Raw genomic sequence first — 18,940 nt, 5'->3', positions numbered from 1 at the left:
CAAGTATATATAGGTATACAAAACCTCTGCATACACTAATAAACAGTAAAATGAGAATATGCCTGAATCATTTAAGACTGCTCAACCACAAAACCATCCTTGTATTCCTTAAAACTGACTATTGCAGCCACCCACTGTCTATCCACTTTTGAGAATTATCATCTGATACTGCTTAGGACCTGTTTCAACACAGTTAATGAACTGCTTATTTAAAAATTCCTTCACGGAAAGCCCAAAATGCAATATGAAAATAGCTTTACTAAGGCTGTAAACAGGTTTAATTGTTGCATTTTAAACAATGGACATTGGCTTAAAAAAGGATTCCTCATGCTACCTCAGGCCCTTCATAATTTGGCCTACTACAGCCCCAACTTGTTGGGTCTCCTACTTCTGCCCTCCACGTACCGTACTTCACATAAATACCATACTCCCTCCATGGCTTTCTCTTCTCCCTCAAAAACTGTTTTCTTTTTCAAGAAACTCAGAATTCACATGCCACCTCCTCTGACTTCCCTCTGCCCCTATTATGACACTCATAATTAGCTGGATAAGTGTTTTTCTCTCCTGCTAGACTACAACGAAGGATCAAATCTTATTCGTCTTTGTAATACCAGTGCTTAGGATGGTTCCTGATACAAAGAGACTAAGAATTGTCTTTTTAAGGAAAAAAGAAAAAAAGACAATTCTTTTCTTCTAATCTACTTTTCCTTTAACCATTCCGCCCTCCTCTAATGCAAGACAGCATGGTAAAAATGATTGAGAATGGGCTTTAGAGACAGAAACAAATTCCTATCCCAAGTTTGAAATTATTAGCTTTGAAGTATTTAATGAAATACTTAATTTTTCTAAGCTTCAATGTCTTAACTATAAAATAATCTTTATCATATAAAATTGCTATGAGTCTAAAATCAGACAAAGGATGCAAAGTACTTAGAATAGTACCTAGCAAATGTAAGCTTTCAATCAACAGTAGCTATTATTAACATCTAATTTACTTTAAAAGAAGGAAAAAAACTTAAAAATACACCACGACTAAGCAACCCTAAAGTACAAAGTGGCTGGGGTCCACAGATTACCTGGCAAAAACTCGATCATTGAAGGTGTTGGCAGGACCACTTCTCAGGCTGTCCCAGTTGGCAACCATTTCTTTCACCCATTCCACCCAGGTGTACAGACGGAGAATACCTGCATCTGCCATGGTTTCCACAAAGTTAGCATCTTCAACAGTGTCACCAGCATCAGCCAGGGCCAAGCGCATTCCTGGAAGAATTTTAAAATGTGGTTACTGAATATCACCTATGTGTGCAGTTGGGTAACCTGCCTATCCGTAAACTAAGAAATAACAAGCGCTTTAAAGGACTGCATGGATCAACAGCAAAAATAAAGATCACCAGAAGTGGGATCCAAAACAACACTGTTAAAATATCTGAATTTTCTGCATTGATTTTCATACAATTAATATCAATATGTGTTTCTCCTCAGGCATGCTGAGTTAATGAGAAGAAGCGATCTTTAGTGAGGCAGAGGAAAAATGATCAACTGGGGAAAGATACCCCATCAACACCTCAGTCTCATTTAGAAGTAGCAAAGTTATTATATTTTAATGCATAAGAACACACGTTGGTGCCTTATGTGTACAAATTATATATTTTCTTGGTCCTTAAAGTAGATTGTTTTAAGTTTTCTACTAACAAAATATAACTTTTCAACCAAAATCTTCCATTCTAAAATACTGAGAAAACCATTGATAAGGGTCTAATTAAATAAATTATAGGACATTCTTTCAATGAAAGGCTACACTGCTGCAAAAAAGAGTGAGGAATCTCTTATGTATCAGTATGAAGTGATCTGAGATATGAACTGTTAAGTGAAAAAAGCAAAGTTCCTAACAGTATGTACAGTATTCCACCATCTGTGCCTTAAAGGAGATGAGAATCTATAACATCGAGTTCTATATGCATTATCTTTTACAATATACAAGAAGCTGAATACATTTTTTTTACTTTTTATTTTGAAATAATTTGACCTGACTTCCCTAATGTTAACAACCACAGTTCAAAACCAGGAAGTTAACATCAGTATGATACTATTAACAAAACTACAGACCTTATTCAAATTTCACCAGTTTTTCCTGTAACACCCTTTTCCTGTTCTAGGATCCAATCCAGAAACTCATCTTGCGTTTAGTTGTTCTGTCTACTTGGGCTCTTCAAATCTGTGACAGTCTCAGTCTGGCTTTGTCTTCCATGACCTCGACACTTTTGATGAGTAGTAGTCAGTTGTTTAATAGAATTTCTCCCAGTGTGGGTATGTCTGATGCTTTCTCATGACTAGACTGAGGTTACGCACCTTCAGCAAGAGTATTACAAAAGTGATGCTGTGTGTCTTCTCAGTGCATCCTTATCAGGGAGGTCTGTGATACTGATAGGACTTATTACTGCTATTGCAAACTGTCCTCACTTAGGCAGGCAGCGTCTGCCAGGGATCTCCACTGAAAAGTTACTGTTTTTGCTTTGTGATTATAAAGTTATCTTGGGAGAGATAATAGGAGTATATGCAAACATTCTATTTTTTCCTGAATTCTTCACCCATTCATGGATTTTGCCTGTGACAAATATTACTGTATTTGCCTAATGGTGATTTTATATTTCACTCAATCCTTGTACTTTTATTAACTGGAATTCTTCTGAAAGGAAGAGCTGTCCCTACTCCCCCACTTACTTATTTACTCAATTATTAATACTTATCAGTTTGGATTCATAAATATTTATTCATTGGGTTATAATCCAATACTATCCTTTTTTACTTTGTTTCTTCTTTTGGGGTTTCTAAATGAGTTTATTTTGTTCATCCTACTTTAGTTTTATTACTGCACACTGAGTATGTTCATGTGGCAAATGATTTTCTTTTTAACTCAATTACTTTGTTTCCTAAATTGTCCTAGCTGGGGCAACTGGGAACTCCTTCAAGTTGGTTCCTGTGCCCTTTCAAGCTGTCCCCATCCTTTTTTAAACATTTCCTTATTTTCTGGCACCATAATGTGTTCCATGCTCATCTTGTATTTTCTCTACTCCAGCCCTCAAATCAATCATTTCTCCTAGGAACCCTTGTTCCTTTTATTAGAAAATGGTATTTAGAAACCAAGATCTGAATGCCAGCTGTTTCACTGTTACTAGTATTTACACTTCTCATAGTCTCTCTTAGCAGGCAAAGCTAGAATAAAAGCATGTATACTAACTTACACATAAATTTACGTTTTTTTCTATCTGTCTGTATATAAAATAGAAACCATGAGTTCATACTGATATTGCCAATTTTGATCCAATACCATAGGGTTCATTCTAGCATTTCCTCTTGATTTATTTATAGCTTCTGACAGCGAGCTCTCATCTACAATATATTTATTTGTTCAATCCTAGTAAACACACAGAATAGTCTCAGAATTGCTAATCTACACCTCTTGTCAAAAACACTTACTAACTACAATATTTGTGTAGAGTTCGTTTTGCCCTACAGCGTCCAGTCAAAATACTGTTTTTTAAAGTAACTTAGGTTAGCTGGTCCCCAATCTCCTTCAGTACAGTCTCAGACTACAGTAGCCATGTGAGTAAAGCAGAGCCATGATGACCAGTCTAGGCTACATATGAAATAACCGGCTCCTCCAGATAAGACAGTATATTTCTTCTCTTGACAAAGTAATCATCAAATGGAACAGGAATGAGGACAGGGAAAATGTATTTTTCTAAAAAATGAGTGCTCCCAGTTGCAAGTCACCTATATGTATATCAAATATGAAGGAAACACTTTGAAAAAGCTTCCTACATACTCAACATCACTACAAACTTAACTCTGACTTCTTAGAAGCAGCATGAAATTAGGAAAAAGCCAGGTTGCAATTATAGTGAGTATTCCTTGAAAGAAGACTCTAATAATCTTAGCTTAAATTTGTTCCTAAATAGGTAAGATTAGCAATTCTTATGTTTTAAAAATTACATTGCTTGTACACAGAGAAAATATGAATATTTTGAAGTACTGGTAAAAGCAAAAGACAAAAGCAGTAAAACCACAACGACAATTTTAACCTGCCTGCTGTAATCTGAGGAGAATTGGACCCCACACAACAGCAATAACAAAACAGTATACTCACCATCGGCTGAATATTTGTCAAGAGCTTGGCTCAAAGTGAGGAAGTTGCCTGTGGATTTTGACATCTGAAATAGAAAGTCAATGATCAGGCATTAGTAAAAATATATATAAATAAAATAAGCCAAATCAGTCATATCAAATTAAATGTGTTGGCCACCATCAGAAAAAGACAAAAAGGATTAGAAACATGGAAAGGAAAAGATACCTTACACTAACTTTACAGAGGAGAAAACTGAAGTCCAGCCAGTACAGTGACTCACCCAAGTCACTAAAGCTAGGACAGGATCTCCAGTCTGCTTACTCAGTCCACTGCTCTTTCCATTAACTGATAATGTCCCTTAGGAATTGATTTGACTTGTGGGATAATTCCACTACAACTCTGGAACACTTTAGCTGGTTATAAGAAGAGCTTTATAGCAATTAGAGTCATTCAGAAATAAATGGACTAGCTCAGGAGGTCAGAATTAGGGCTTTAAGGAACTTCCTGTCATTAGGGTCACAACAGTTGGTTAGTCAAGTTGTGCTGTGTCTGACGGCAACACAACTAAAGAGGCAATGTGTACAGCCTAGCAATCTTCATAATTCAAAAAATTTTCACGCCTTTGTAACTTTGCTGATACCAGAGAGGTGATTATTCTATCAATTTTCCACTACACAGCAATAAAGTACCTTGTTCTAATAAAATGAGTATAGTGTATGTATAGGACAACAATGCTGAAACCAAAGAAAATGTCATAACAGGATTTATATTTTTATACATATATAAAAATACACACACATACATATATACAAATATATAGTTACACTTTGACTTTCAAAGAAAAAAATTAGATAGTCAAAAGTCCTTGTTGATTTAACAAAATCTATAAACTAGCTGTTTTTCAGCTTAATGTACAGATTATCTTGAATAAATTTTTTTAATCCCCTTTCAATATTAGGGCACTGTAAAAAATGTTTCATTTTGCAATTCATATCATATGCTATTTGTTTAAATCTATAACTATTTTCATTATGACATACTTACAGCAATGAATGTTCTTTTACCATTCTTTTACCGTTAGTCCATCAGTTGTAGCAAGCTGCACTGGCTGGAATAAATCCACCTTGTTGCAATTGTTATTAATGAAAAACAGATAATACTGCAACTTAATTTTTAATTTGTTTGTTTAGTTCAGGGAGGGTGCCCCTTTCTAATGTGCACAAAGGCATCATAGGGGCAAGCAGGGCCTTGTTAAGAGGTTTGCATAATCTCCTGTTGATCAACTAAAGTCTTGTGTAGCCTATAAAAAACCACGTCTATTATTAGTAGTAACAATAGGGGAAGTTACAGCAGTATAGTGAGAGATATACTGTCTGGGAAGAAGCCTTAAATGACACCTGAATACTACAAACTCCAAAATTCTATTATTTTCATTTAGTGTTTGGTCACAGTATAAAGCAAAAGCCACCAAGTTATTTTCTCAACTTAATAAGAAAGATATTATAGGGCCACAAAGATAGGGTCTTTATGTTTCCTGTCCCTTTCCCTGTCTCTCTCTCCTCCTGTTACAATTTGTGTCACCCTAAAAACAAATGTTACAATAGGTAAATAAGCTTTCTCCATCCCTCCCCTCAACTAATACTATTTCATTCACCTAATTTTAAAGGTAAACCTTTAATTTATGCTGTTAGTCCTAAACATTTTAAATGGAAGATTTTTAACTCTTTGATTTTCATATTCTTTATTTCTTTAAAAAGTACAACATCCTAAATCTGGAAAGTTTTCAGCAGAATTTTAACCTTTCAAGAGGCAATGAGCCTTACCTTCTCAGAGTTGAGGAGGAGATGTCCATTTGCCCTCACAGATATAGGCCATTTGTCACTTGACAGGTAAATGTTTACATACAGAAAATGAAACAAAGATTATGGTTTAGCCTTAAAATTTTAAGGTAAATGCTAAAAGATTCATAAAAGTTTGCTAAGGCAAAAGTACAGAGATATTTATTGAGTCCTTTTCATAACAGGAAATGAAGACAAGGGAAGTCCATTGTAAAGGAATGGTTGTATAAACTATGGTACAGGCTTAAAATGAAATACTATGTAAATATTTTAAAATACAGGCAGGACTATATATATTGATATAAAAAGATCTTAGAAATATACTATTACAAGGAAAAACAAAGAGACAAAATAGTGTCTATAATGTGGCATCTTTGTATAGATTAAAAAATACATAAGAATAGATAACTAATGCCAGTATAGGAATACATACATTTTCCAGAAGGAATCTGGAAAGTAGTAGCAGTGATGAGCTTTGGAAAACAGAGTGATACAGGGGAAAGGCTGAAAGTTCACTTTTAACTTTTTGCCTTTATGAACCATTTGAATTTTCAAGCTATGTACATATCATTCATTCATTCATGAGATCAGGTAGGAGGCAGTGTTAAGAGCAAGAGTTCTAGAGTCAGACTGCTGGGGTCTGCATGCTGGTTCTGCCACTGCTGGGTAATTCTGGGTGAGTTATTTGAGCCTTCTATGCCTCATGTAAAACGAGGATATTATAGACCCTCCTCCAAAGGCCGTAGTGAAAATAAGACGAGTTACTAAAAGTGATTAGAACAGTGCCTGACATAAGCCTTGATGCTATTACTTATCTGTAATTTTTAAAATCCTAATACATGTCAAAAACTTGATGCAAGGGGATAAATATTCAACTAAACTACTAACAAGTAATTCTGAGATACCCAATTTCTCCAAAAACACATTTTGAACAACAGAGAAAAATAATTAGATGGTAAGAACCACATCAGGTTTATTTTATTTCTCTTCTTCAAAACCTCCCTTTTATTCTTGAGAAAGAAAATTCAATCTCATTCTAAATATAAGAAGGAAATCACATGAGATTACTTTGGTCTTACAAAATAAAATTTGAACAGTGGGAGGGGTTTGTTTCTTTAGCTACTTTAGTGACAGGAGGAAAAGGCACAGAGACATATTTGGGTCAAGAGGGAAGATGACAGAAGGATTACTCTTGAGCACAGGGTATTAAAAATGCATCTTCGACCCAGATTCTAGTCAGAACATCATCATCAACTAATGCTGGAACCTTGGGGCTCTCAGCTCAAAAGTGATGTTTCCTTCCAGTTCTAACGTCCCACGCTGTGTCTTAAATCACCTTTACTCCTGCATCTGACAGGTCAGATGAGTCACATAACAGAGCAAGTGAATTACTGATGCCCCTGAAATATGATGTGCTTTGGTGGCCAAAGGTAGGTACGAGGACCTCTGGATATAACTGATAAACGAGGTGTGCTTCCTGCTTTAGTATATTTAATATAAGTAAAAAAAAAAAAACGTAACTGGCAAATCTAACCATACCCTCCACAGTAATTTCTATATATTTGAGCCCTTGTCAATAATCAATACATTTAGTCCACATCTTTTTTAGGACTCACCTTTCTTCTGGCCACATAGCCACATGATTATAAAGGAAATATGAAAGATGATTTGGAATAAGATCCTTGCCAGAGACTCGAAGATCCACAGGATACCAGAATTCAAATTCCTGCCTCAGCTGATCTAGCTTTTCCTTTGGGATCTGAGTCTTAGGAAATGGAGCCTCCGTGAAGAAAACATAGTCCCAAACTTCCCTGGTCATCTGCTGAGGACTATTAAAAATAAAAGAAACAAACGACAACAATTACATACATATGTACAACCTCTTTGAAAGAATCAGGATTCTAATCCAACCTTGACGTAGAAATCACTTTCTTAATGCAGTTACATTAACAAATGAGGACGGGAGACTCCCCTAAGAATGAAGAACGGGTAACAGAGGAGGGGCTATTTATTACTTTTTCTCAGTTCAACATCAAAAAGCAAAAACATCACAACAAAATTCCACTAAATGAGTTCTTCTAAAAACTAATTATTAGAATTTCCAATAGGTAAATCAAAAGCTAACAAATTACACTTCTTTTCCTTATCCATTTACCAACCTGATGCCCAGCGGAGACTCTGCCTGTCCACGCAAGTTACCTCCCTGCAACAGGTGTGCAACTGTGTAAAATGCCATGTAAATAGTGGAATCGGAGAGCGATTCAATCAGCCACTGCTCATCCCATGGTAGACGAGTACCTGCAAGATAAAAAGAAGGAAACTAATGCTTGAGGAACCCACGAGACACTTAATCTATAGAATTCACGTTTTCAAGAGCGGGTCAATAGTACTGACAAAGCTACCTTAAATTTACTTAATTAATACAAATAAGCTGGTAAGTAAAAGACAGAATGGGCACTCTCTGTCTCGGCCTTTCTCTTGCCTCCTGAGATGGCCTGCGTGGTCTATGGAGTACACATCTCTGCTTTTACTCAAAAAACAAACAGACAAAAAAGGCTGAGGCACTAGAAACTTTCTATTAAGAAGCTGCACCATAAAAGCTATGTAGGTTAGAGACTTCCACCACCAGGTGGATGTCAGAAGACCATGTCCTAGTTTCCCTCACCCTCTAACCCCGAACTTCTAATTCAGAAAAACACTGGAAGAGAAGAAAAACAAAGTTAAAGTGTTACTTTGCTACGTAACCGGCAAAGTCATTCAAACAGAAAAACGTGGAAGTTTGCTTACCTAAACCGTAAGTTCTGGAGCAAGCATGCTCTTGCAGCCAATCTAAGGTAGCTTCAAAATTCCTCCTGGTCTCCTCACAGAACCTGGGAAGAGTAGAAGATAAAGTATCTCTCTTCACCTTTATTGTCTTCCCTGTTTCTCATCTCCTTGCCCATCTACCATCACTTTCTCCCAGCTTACGTTTCCAGGTTCTTCAAGCACTGGGATGTCTGTTTTTTCCAGTTCTCTTCTCCATAATCCAAGTACCTGGGAGTGGATGAAATGATTTAAAAAAATAAGAGTCAAATAGATAAGCAAAGTGACAGAAGGAAATTCCTTCTTACTATAAGAGAGACTAACCACTGGTCACACAGGGCCACGACGCACTCATCTGAAGACCTGGATATAACTTGTTTCTCTGGTTCCATATAAATATATGCATCTCCCTAAATGAAAGTAAATAAAATTATATCAGCTATTATGTCAAGGCAATCTCTGTTCCTCAAAGATAAGAATAACTTTTAAAAAAATGCTCTACCACAAATAACCAAAACCTCACATTTTCATTATGTCTTCCCTCTTCCCAAGGTAGAAGGTAACTGCCCTTCTTTCTGTATAACACTTGCTGCTGAAAAGGCATGCATCTTTATCAAATGGATCACCTTCCCTAGGTACAGATTATGCCTCTTCAGAGTGAAAGATGTTTAACAGTTTCTAATGCTATGCTCTGAAGGTTAGGCTGCCTAATTAGCCTTTTATTCCTGTTATAATATATTAAAAAATAAATATATAAATAGGAAATCAGATCCATGGAATCACTGCCATTAAAAAAAAAAAGATGCACAAGAATTAAACATGGAAAATACTATTACTGAAGACTTCCATTTAACGATAGTAAATTAAAACAGATATGTAACTCTGCTCCCTCTCAAAATTCTAACAAAATGACAACGAGGCTTTTTTTTCCCCAATGATATGAACCTATAAAGACAACAGAATGGGAGAAGAAATAATATTAACCAAATGTTGGGAACTAAAAAGTAGGAAGACAGATAACTATTAGCAAATCAAAGAAAGCTAGCTGAATCCTAAGCCCACAGAAGAGAAGGCTGAAAAGCAATCTAGTTTGCATTACAGAACTTCCAAAAAACTCAGGACTTGTAATACAAGACAGTTCTGGAAGAGAAGGCAACACAAGGCTGGAAAGACAAGGACTAATCAAAGTCTTTTAACGAAGTTTGAACTCCAGATACCCTGATCCCACACTATGCAGACAAGCAAGTGCCCCTCCCTATGCCAGCAGAGCAATGAAGGTTTATTCCCTGGACAGGACAGAAAAGAGCCCCTCAACCAGAGGACAAGTTTAGGTTATGGGTATCACAGTGAAAAAGGGGGGACTGAGTGAAAGTGAGCACACTGGGTGTTGGTACCCACCCTAGCAATCTTCTCCCATTCAGCTCCCAGAATGCTCAGTTAGCATAGACCCTTTATGTCAGAAACTGAATAATCTTCTGAGGGGAGTCTAACAAACCAAGAATCCCTAATTAACATCAAGGCTAATATCAGGGCTTCCCCAAGGCCCAAATGGACCTTCTGGATCTCCTCCAGTGAAGCCCCACCCATATCCAAAAAGGTTCCCATCACCTTTTCGTACCCACTCTTAAATATCAACAGTCGTCCTCAAATTAATGAAAGATTAAAATTTCATATACATGAAATGAGAATGGCATCCTATAAAAAAGGATCAGATAAGAAGAATAAGCTCTTAAATTGGCTCTGAGTTGGATAAGAGGTATACAGGAATTCATTATACTTCTCTACTTTTTTATAAATTTGAAATTTTCCACAAAAAATTGAGGGACTTCCTCAGAAAGAAGAGCAAAAGGACTTTCAGAGGCTAAGAGATTCAATATCTGAATGGTAAGAATTCAGTCAGCAAAAATAAAGAACAGGAAGGGACAAAATTGTCAAACAAAAAGTCAAGAAATTTTCCCAAAATTGAAGAACATAAGTTTCCAGATTGAAGGAGCCCACTATGCACCCAGAAGAATGAATGAAAACTGACCTACACCAAGGTAAATCATCATGCAATTTCAAAATACTGGGACAAAAGAGAAGACTTTATAAGCTTCAGGCTGGGTGGGGAGGGGGTGCAGTGTAGCCACAGGTCAGTTATAAAAGATTCATTATTACCAGAATGGTTTTGTACTTCTCAACAGCATCACTGAACCAGTACACTATGGGCAATGGCCTTTAAAATTTTAAGGAAAAATTCTTTCCTAAGCCAGAATTCTAAACCTAGACATTCAAGTATGAGAACAGAATGAAGATATTTCAGACATGGAAGGTCACAAAACTTTACCTTCCAGGTACCCTTTTCCAGGAAAACTACCAGACGCAGAGCTTCACCAAAATAAAAAAGTAAATAAGAAGTCATGGGATCCCAGAAACAGGAGATCCAACTCCACAGAAGTAAAGGGAATCCTAAGTAAGACAGGAGGAACATCCCAGATACTTGTGCACATCTGCAGGAAGTACCAGTCTGGATGAGTAACACAGGCCAGGAGGCTCTGGGAGAACTTTCTCTAAGATGTAACCGATGGCATACTGATGTGTCTGAAGGTCCTGATAGGAGAACTTAACAGCTGAGACAGTTTGGGGATGAAGTACCAAAAATTATATTTAAAAGTAAGAAAAGTCGGGGGGAAAGACAATTATTAACTCCACGGAAAATCAAAAGCTGGGGAAGAGAAGTTCTCATGGTACACTGCCCTATGGAAGAGCCACGACTCAAAAACGTACACACTGAGTATTGCTCTAACGTAAGTTATAATACACCTCGACTAGGAAGATGGGGGTTGGAGAAGCACACATAAATGTGAGGTTAGACAGGAAGACACAAGTTGGGAAGAGTTAAATCTTGATCTTCCATAGTTGGAAGTCAATGGCTGATGCCTAAAAATGAAAACTTAAAAATTACACTACAAGCATTTAGATGAGAGATCTATAAGAGAGGTGGAGGCCGATACTAAATAAAATAACTGAAACAGCTGAAAGTAAGCCTGTCCAAGGAAGAGAAACTTAAGAGAATGTTGAAGGAGGGAGAAGAAATTACTTTTTAAAATTTGAATAAGCTATTGTCTCTCTGTATTATGGATATACATAACTGTCAAAAATAAAAATTCAACTTTAAAAGTAGTTAAGTAACTCAACAGAAAAAAGTTACAACAAAAATGAAAAGGGAAAAAAGGATGACAGTAAAAAGCCCTACAGAAAGAGAACTGTAACCACCAGTACCTCACCGCCAGGAAGCACCATTAAAGTTCTCTGTATGCGATTTGGAATACTACCTCTTCATCAGCATTACAGGTGGGATGTCAAGTTAAATAAACTGCTAAACAGGTCTCCTGTTTTATATATAAATAAAATTATATCTCTAATATAGCTCCAGGTTCTACTACAGAACTCACTACTAATTATCACTGGGAAGTCTATTAACTAAAAGCTTTTCTCCAAAAACAGCCTTCAGAGGACAGCCCATGACATACAGCGTCAATCATCTTGTTCTTAATAGTCTTCTTTACATCTTGGACCTTCTGTCCTTTAAATCCATCCACCAACATTACCTAAAAGGAGAAGTTGAGAAAAAACACATATGAAACAATTAAAATTTGCTTTGGGTTCCACCACCAAAACTCTCCCTAACTAAATTTACTACCCGTCACAACCAAGATACTTTTACTGTGAAATTTATCACATTTATAAACCATAAGCCTTAATTTTGGCACAGCTTGGACAACAAATATTTATAACACTTGTTTTCCTTTTAGTGTAACTAGAATAGCTATTATGAACATAGTTAGAAAGGAACGCTCACTTCCTTCCCACTTCTCAGGTTTCCATGTGGAGAGAATTCCTCTCCCCTAACTCATGTCATTCCTGAAGGCTCTGGGAGAAAGAACTAAGCATATCCAGCTCAGCCCCACCTCGGCTTCTCTTTCCAACTCCATCTGTTGCCAGCAAACATTCTCCTTTGCCTGGCCATGTGACAAGCTTGGCTCTTAGAGGAAAGCCTACTGTTTTTTAACTCTGACTTTTTGGCAGTGGGGAGATTTAATTCCAGGGCAAAGTATTAGCTTGCCCACTGCTGTCACAGAGCTAGCCACAATCCCTTTCCAGCTGATATTCTGACCTCTATCTATCTGACTCCTGTGACTCTCAAATAGCTTCTATCTTAAGTGTTCTTTTTTGACCTTCCAGTCCTCTAACAAATCAAAATACTTCATTATCTATGTAATTCATCATTATGAAATTTTACTTATTGATCATTGTGGCACAGGGATTAACAGTACAAATCTTAGAGCCAAGTTGCCTAGTTTGAGTCCCAGTTCTGCCTCTGGCTGGCTACCTGGCTGATCCTGGGTAAATTACTTAATCTCTTAGTGCCTCAATTTCCCCATCTGTAAAATGAGAATAACAGTGTCTACTTCACAGGTTATTTTCAGAAGTAAGTAAATATGTAAATGCTATGTAAGTGTTGGCTTTTATTGTCATCTAAAACATGGAAGTCACTTTAAAAAAAGGCATGTAAGACTTTTAAGGCAATTCTTAGCCTTAAAAATCTTCATTTCAACCTCAAGTCACGAGCAACTGGGCTTTTTACTTTCTCTAGGCTCATCTTCTTTCCATGGAAATGTAAAGCTACATTAACATTTGCACAATTAAGGAGGAAAAAAGGTCCAGAACTGACTTATTGTGCTAACATGGCATGCAGTAGGCATTAACAAGTAAATTAATGAAGCAAATGAAAGTGCTTATTTAAAATGTGAACTCCTCAATTAAAAGAGCAAAAAGGGACCACATATTGTCCATGCAATAAACTGTTGGAGTTTACTGTATGATAATATGAACTAATTTTAAATATTTTCTCAAGAAGTTCATTTCTTAGAGATTAGAGGGCACAAAAATGGAATTTCCACAAATGCTATTAGACAAAAATAGATTTTAAAAAAATTTGGAAATAGAAGAATACAATCTTATATTAATCCCTCTCAAATCAGGATATAGCTGAAACTATATTGAATTTTTTGATATTCTTTTCAAAGTCACTAAGATGAAAATCACAGAGCACAGGGTAAATCAAATAAAAACAATAAAAAAGTACCACTTACACCATCATAAAACCCTCTTAGATATAATTTCTCCTTTGCTTCTGCAAGTTTTTCTCGGTCATTCTGGCTCTGAACTTTCAACTCGTCACAGATGGTTACAGCAGAAAGTGTTCCAAAACCTGGGATTTCAATGACTGGCACCTGCAAAGAACCACAATGTCAGGATCTCATACTGAATGAACACAACGACAGCCCGATGGGCACAGTCCTTTTGCCTTACTGTCCAAAGAAATCATTTCAGATTTTATACATCACTATGGCAGTGCCACACATTAGGTAATCACAGAGGGGCTAACATCCAGATGTGAATCTGTCTTTCTACTCTCCACCCAAATGCTCTGCACGAACCCCCACACTGTCCCTCTCTCACTACACACACACCTTCCCCAGCTCTCATCCCTCCACCAGCATATAATCAATGAAATAATTAATGTTGAAACTAGCAAAATGCTATAAGCAACTAAATTTACAGATAGGCTTGTTTCTGGTTTATATTGTCTTCTGGATTCTTCATGAAAATTATTCACTAGTAATTTAAGTTTTTTTTTCTTCTGCAGGCACCAATTTGAAAACATAAACATTCATGAGTAATATGGCAAAATTTTGTCTTTAGAAACCTGGAAATTGGCCATACTAGAAAATAAGCTATTATATAATTGGTAAGGCTGAAAAGCTGTTTGTTTATTTCAGAACTGCAGGTGCCAGGTGCTAAGAAAATGCTTACTGTTAGTTTTTCTTTCATTTTTATCCACCACAGCAATTATCAAATTAAATAAACTCTTAAGCAAACTCTCTCTTATTTTCATACTCTACCAATTATTTAATTTCGTTTCAAGGAAAATGTTACCTCTTTTCATTCTCTAAAAAGAGAAATATGGATATGAATATTCTGCATTATCTATGTACTCACAGGCTCAAATGGCAAGACCATGTCATCTCTAATTCCGTACTTCGCTCGCAAAGCCTAGAAGAAATTTCCAGGTTAATACTAATGATTGACACTTTACTGGTAACTATTGACGGAAGCATCTCCCAAACTTTTAAAACTATTTTTGTTCTCCTCTCCAAAGAGAGCAATTTTTCAGTTTTACCAAATATCTCAAGAAAGGATATATGACTTTAAAGAACTAAACAGGTTGAGTGAATGGCTGAATGACGAAATTGTACAGCCAAAAGCAAAAATTCACACACACACAGACACTTAAAATGAGAATTATGTTCCAGGTTGCAATGAAAATGTAAATATCAGAAAACTTTTTTCAAGTTTTATGAAATCTATCACATCAACAGATTAAAAATGAATAATCACAAAATTATATCAACAGATGAAAAAAAGCACTTGACGAAACCCAATACCTAGTCACAATAAAAACTCTCAGTAAACTAAAAGAGAAGCAGACTTCCTCAACTTTGTAAAGACTATGTTATAAAAAGCCTACAGCTAACATCATACTTAATGATGAGAAATCAAAGCTTTCTCACTAAGATCAGATACAGCGCAAGGATATCCCCTCTCACCACGCCTTTCTTTTTTTTTAAACAAACACATAAGACTTGGATGCCTCAAAAATGTAATGAACAAAGATACTAATTACTATATATAAAATAAACAACAAGGTCCTACTGTATAACACAGGGAACTATATTCAATAATAACCTATAATGAAAAAGAATGTATGTATAACTGAATCACTGTGCTGTACACCAGAAACTAACACATTGTAAATCAACTATACTTCAATTTTAAAAAGTGTAATAAACATAAAATAAATGTTGATAGCTTCCAAAATTAACTGCAATCTGGCCATAATGAAAAGGAACCACCCAGCAAACCTCTCCTCTTCAGGTACACGTGGCACAGACCTGCCGGACACAGTCGCTTCCCTGGCCCATCACGCCGTGGTCCAGCCACCTAGCCTGCACAATGTCACCACGGCGCATGGGGAAACTCCCCTCACCACTCCTTTTCAACATTGTACTGAATGTTCTCGGTAATGAAATAAAGCAAGAAAAGAAAAAAGGAGAGGGGAAGGGCAGAGAGGGGAGGAGAGGAGAGGAAAGAAAAGGTATTACAGATTGGGAAGGAAGACATAAAACTGCTTTGTTTGCAGATAGCATGATCAACTACATAGAAAATTCAAAGAATCAACAACCAAAAAAAAAAAAAAAAAAACTCCTGGAACTGATAGGAAAGTATAGGACGGTTGCAGAATACAGTTAATATACAAAATTCAATTGTGTTCCTGTATACCAAAAATGAACAAGCAGAATTTGAAATTAAAAACACAATACCATTTACATTAGTTCCCCCCAAAATTAAATATAGTTGATGCTTAAACAACATGGGGGTTAAGGCTGCTGACTCTACCAAGCAGTCAAAAATCTGCATGTATCTTTACAGTCAGTCCACTGTATCCACAGTTCCATACCCACAAATTCAACCAACCATGATCGTTGTAGTACTGTACTACATATTTATCAAAAAATAACTACATGTAAGTGGGTCTTGCACAGTTCAAAGCTGTGCTGTTCAATTATATTTAGGTACAAAACTAACAATACACATGTAAGAGACAAGGAAAACTACAAACCTCTGATGAACAGGATCAAAGAAGGACTAAATAATGGAGAGATAGTCCATGTTCACGGATTGTGAGACTAAATATTGTCAAGATGTCAGTTCTTCTCAACTCATCCCATAGAGTCAATACAATCTCAATCAAGATTTCAGCCAATTACTTTATGGATCTCAACAAGCTGATTCCAAAGTTTATATGGAGAGGCAAAAGACCCAGAAGAGCCAACTCGATATTTAAAAAAAAAGTTGTAAGACTGATGCTGAATAACTTCAAGACTTACTATAAAGTTACAATAACCAAGACATTGTGGTGCTGACGAAAGAATAGACAGATCAATGGAACAGAACACAGAGCTCAGAAACAGATCCCCATAAATACAATCAACTGATCTTTGACAAAGGAGCAAAGGCAATACAATGGTGCAAGGACAGTCTCTTCAACAAATGTTACTGGAACAACCGGACATCCATCTGCATAAAAATAAATTTAGAAAAAGACCTTACACTCAATACAAAAATTAACTCAAAATGGATCATGGACCAAAATGTAAAACATAAAACTATAAAACTCCTAAAAGATAATGCAGGAGAAAACCTAAATGACCATGGGTATGGAGATGCCTTTTTAGAGAACATCAAAGACATAATCTATGAAAGAAATAATTGATAAGCTGGACTTTGGTAAAATTACAAACTTCTGCTTTGCAAAAGACAATACCAAGAGAAGAGAAAGACAAACCATACTGAGAAAAAATATTTACAAAAGATACATCCGATAAAGGACTGTTAGACAAAATGTACAAAGAACTTTTAAAACTTAACAATAGGAAAACAAACAAATCTGATTTAAAAAATAAGCCAAAGACCTTAACAGATACACCTCACCAAAGGCACACAGATGGAAAATAAGCACACGAAAAGATACTCCACATCGTCTGTCACCAGGAAAATGCAAAATAAAACAAGATATCATCACACACCAATTACAATGGCCAAAATCCAGAATACTGACAACACCAAATGCTGACAAGGATGTGGAGCAACAGGAACTGTCATACATTGCTAGTGAGAATGCAAAATGGTACGGCCACTTTGGAAGACAGTTTGGCAGTTTCTTACACAACTATACATACTCTTACCATATGATCCAGCAATAATATTTATATTTATAAATATTTATATTTTATAAATTTATAAAACTACAATACTCCTACCATATGATTCAGCAATAATATTTGTATTTATATTTATATTTTATAAATTTATAAATTTATAAAAACCTGCACATGGATGTTTATAGCAGCTTTACTTATAAGTGCAAACACTTGTTAGCAACCAAGATGTCCTTCAGTAGTTGAATGAATAAACAAACTGTTGTACATCCAGACAACAGAATATTTTACAGTGTTAAAAAGAAATAACCTATCAAGCTATAAAGACATGAGAAAACTTACATGCATATTGCTAAGTGAAAGAAGTCAAATCTAAGAAGGCTACATACTGTATGATTCCAACTATATGACTTTCTGAAAAGGTCAAACTATGGTAACAATTAAAAAGATTAGTGGTTGCCAGGGGTGGGAGGGAGGAGAGATGAACGGGAAGAACAAAGAGGATTTTTAAGGCAATGAAAATATTCTGTATATTATAGTGATAGATATATTACACATTTGTCCAAATCCACAGAAAATACAGCACCAAGAGTGAACCCTAAGGTTAACTACGGCCTTTGGGTGATTATGATGTGTCAATGTAGGTTCATTTTTTGGTAAAAAATGTATCATTCTGGTGAGTGATGTTAATAATGGGTGAACCTACACATGTGTTAAAACAGGGAGTACATGGGAAATCTTTGTACCTTTTTTCTCAATTTTATTATGAACCTAAAAAAATTATGAGCTCTAAATAAATTAACTTTAAGAAAGGATTCTATGAAATATATTTAAAATTCAAATGATAGGAAAACATAAAAACATCAAGAAACAGGTTAAAGATAGCATTTCAAAGATACATGCATAGCTTTTTAGCCTAATACAATAGTTAGTTCACTGGTACCTAACCAACAAGATGATGAAAAGGAAATAAAAACATGGAACTCAGACACTCACTTGCTTTTTCTTCAAGTCTCTGAGGGCAGCAAAATCATCCGGAGAGTCAGAAGGAACACTTGTGACCACACCAGTGCCTTACATAAGAAAATATGGAATTAACTAATACAACCAGAATGTGTTTCCCAAAGAATTTCTAGAAAGAAAGAAACCCTTTACCTTTGTCCTCCTTGATGGTGAGCATCGGAAGAACATAGATCACCTTGTAAGATGTTAAAGGTGCAGAAAGTGATGCACCAAGAATTTCCTATGTAAGAAAAAGATCAGCATAAAAGATAAAGTAACTTATTCCCACCATTAAAATTTAAAACAATGTTAATTATTTTAAGCCCTGAGAAGCTAACATATATAAT

General features: G+C 35.9%; 1 protein-coding gene across 1 annotated transcript in view; it reads right to left on the bottom strand.

Annotated features, from left to right (window-relative positions):
* The window catches only part of LARS1 (leucyl-tRNA synthetase 1), a 55,683-nt gene that overhangs the window by 15,545 nt on the left and 21,198 nt on the right, over positions 1-18,940 (bottom strand). Inside the window, exons 11-23 of the mRNA XM_006204493.4 lie at positions 18,747-18,834; positions 18,588-18,664; positions 14,812-14,865; positions 13,902-14,042; positions 12,279-12,356; positions 9,091-9,176; positions 8,932-8,997; positions 8,752-8,834; positions 8,124-8,262; positions 7,581-7,793; positions 5,950-6,007; positions 4,148-4,211; positions 1,077-1,260 (exon numbers count right to left, since the gene is read on the bottom strand). Coding sequence (XP_006204555.1) covers positions 1,077-1,260; positions 4,148-4,211; positions 5,950-6,007; positions 7,581-7,793; positions 8,124-8,262; positions 8,752-8,834; positions 8,932-8,997; positions 9,091-9,176; positions 12,279-12,356; positions 13,902-14,042; positions 14,812-14,865; positions 18,588-18,664; positions 18,747-18,834 — 1,331 coding nt within the window. The remainder of the gene's footprint in view (positions 1-1,076; positions 1,261-4,147; positions 4,212-5,949; positions 6,008-7,580; positions 7,794-8,123; positions 8,263-8,751; positions 8,835-8,931; positions 8,998-9,090; positions 9,177-12,278; positions 12,357-13,901; positions 14,043-14,811; positions 14,866-18,587; positions 18,665-18,746; positions 18,835-18,940) is intronic.

The sequence above is a fragment of the Vicugna pacos genome, chromosome 3 (genome assembly GCF_048564905.1).
Source record: "Vicugna pacos chromosome 3, VicPac4, whole genome shotgun sequence".
Taxonomy (NCBI): Eukaryota; Metazoa; Chordata; class Mammalia; order Artiodactyla; family Camelidae; genus Vicugna; species Vicugna pacos.
This window is presented reverse-complemented; position numbering and strand designations above follow the sequence as displayed.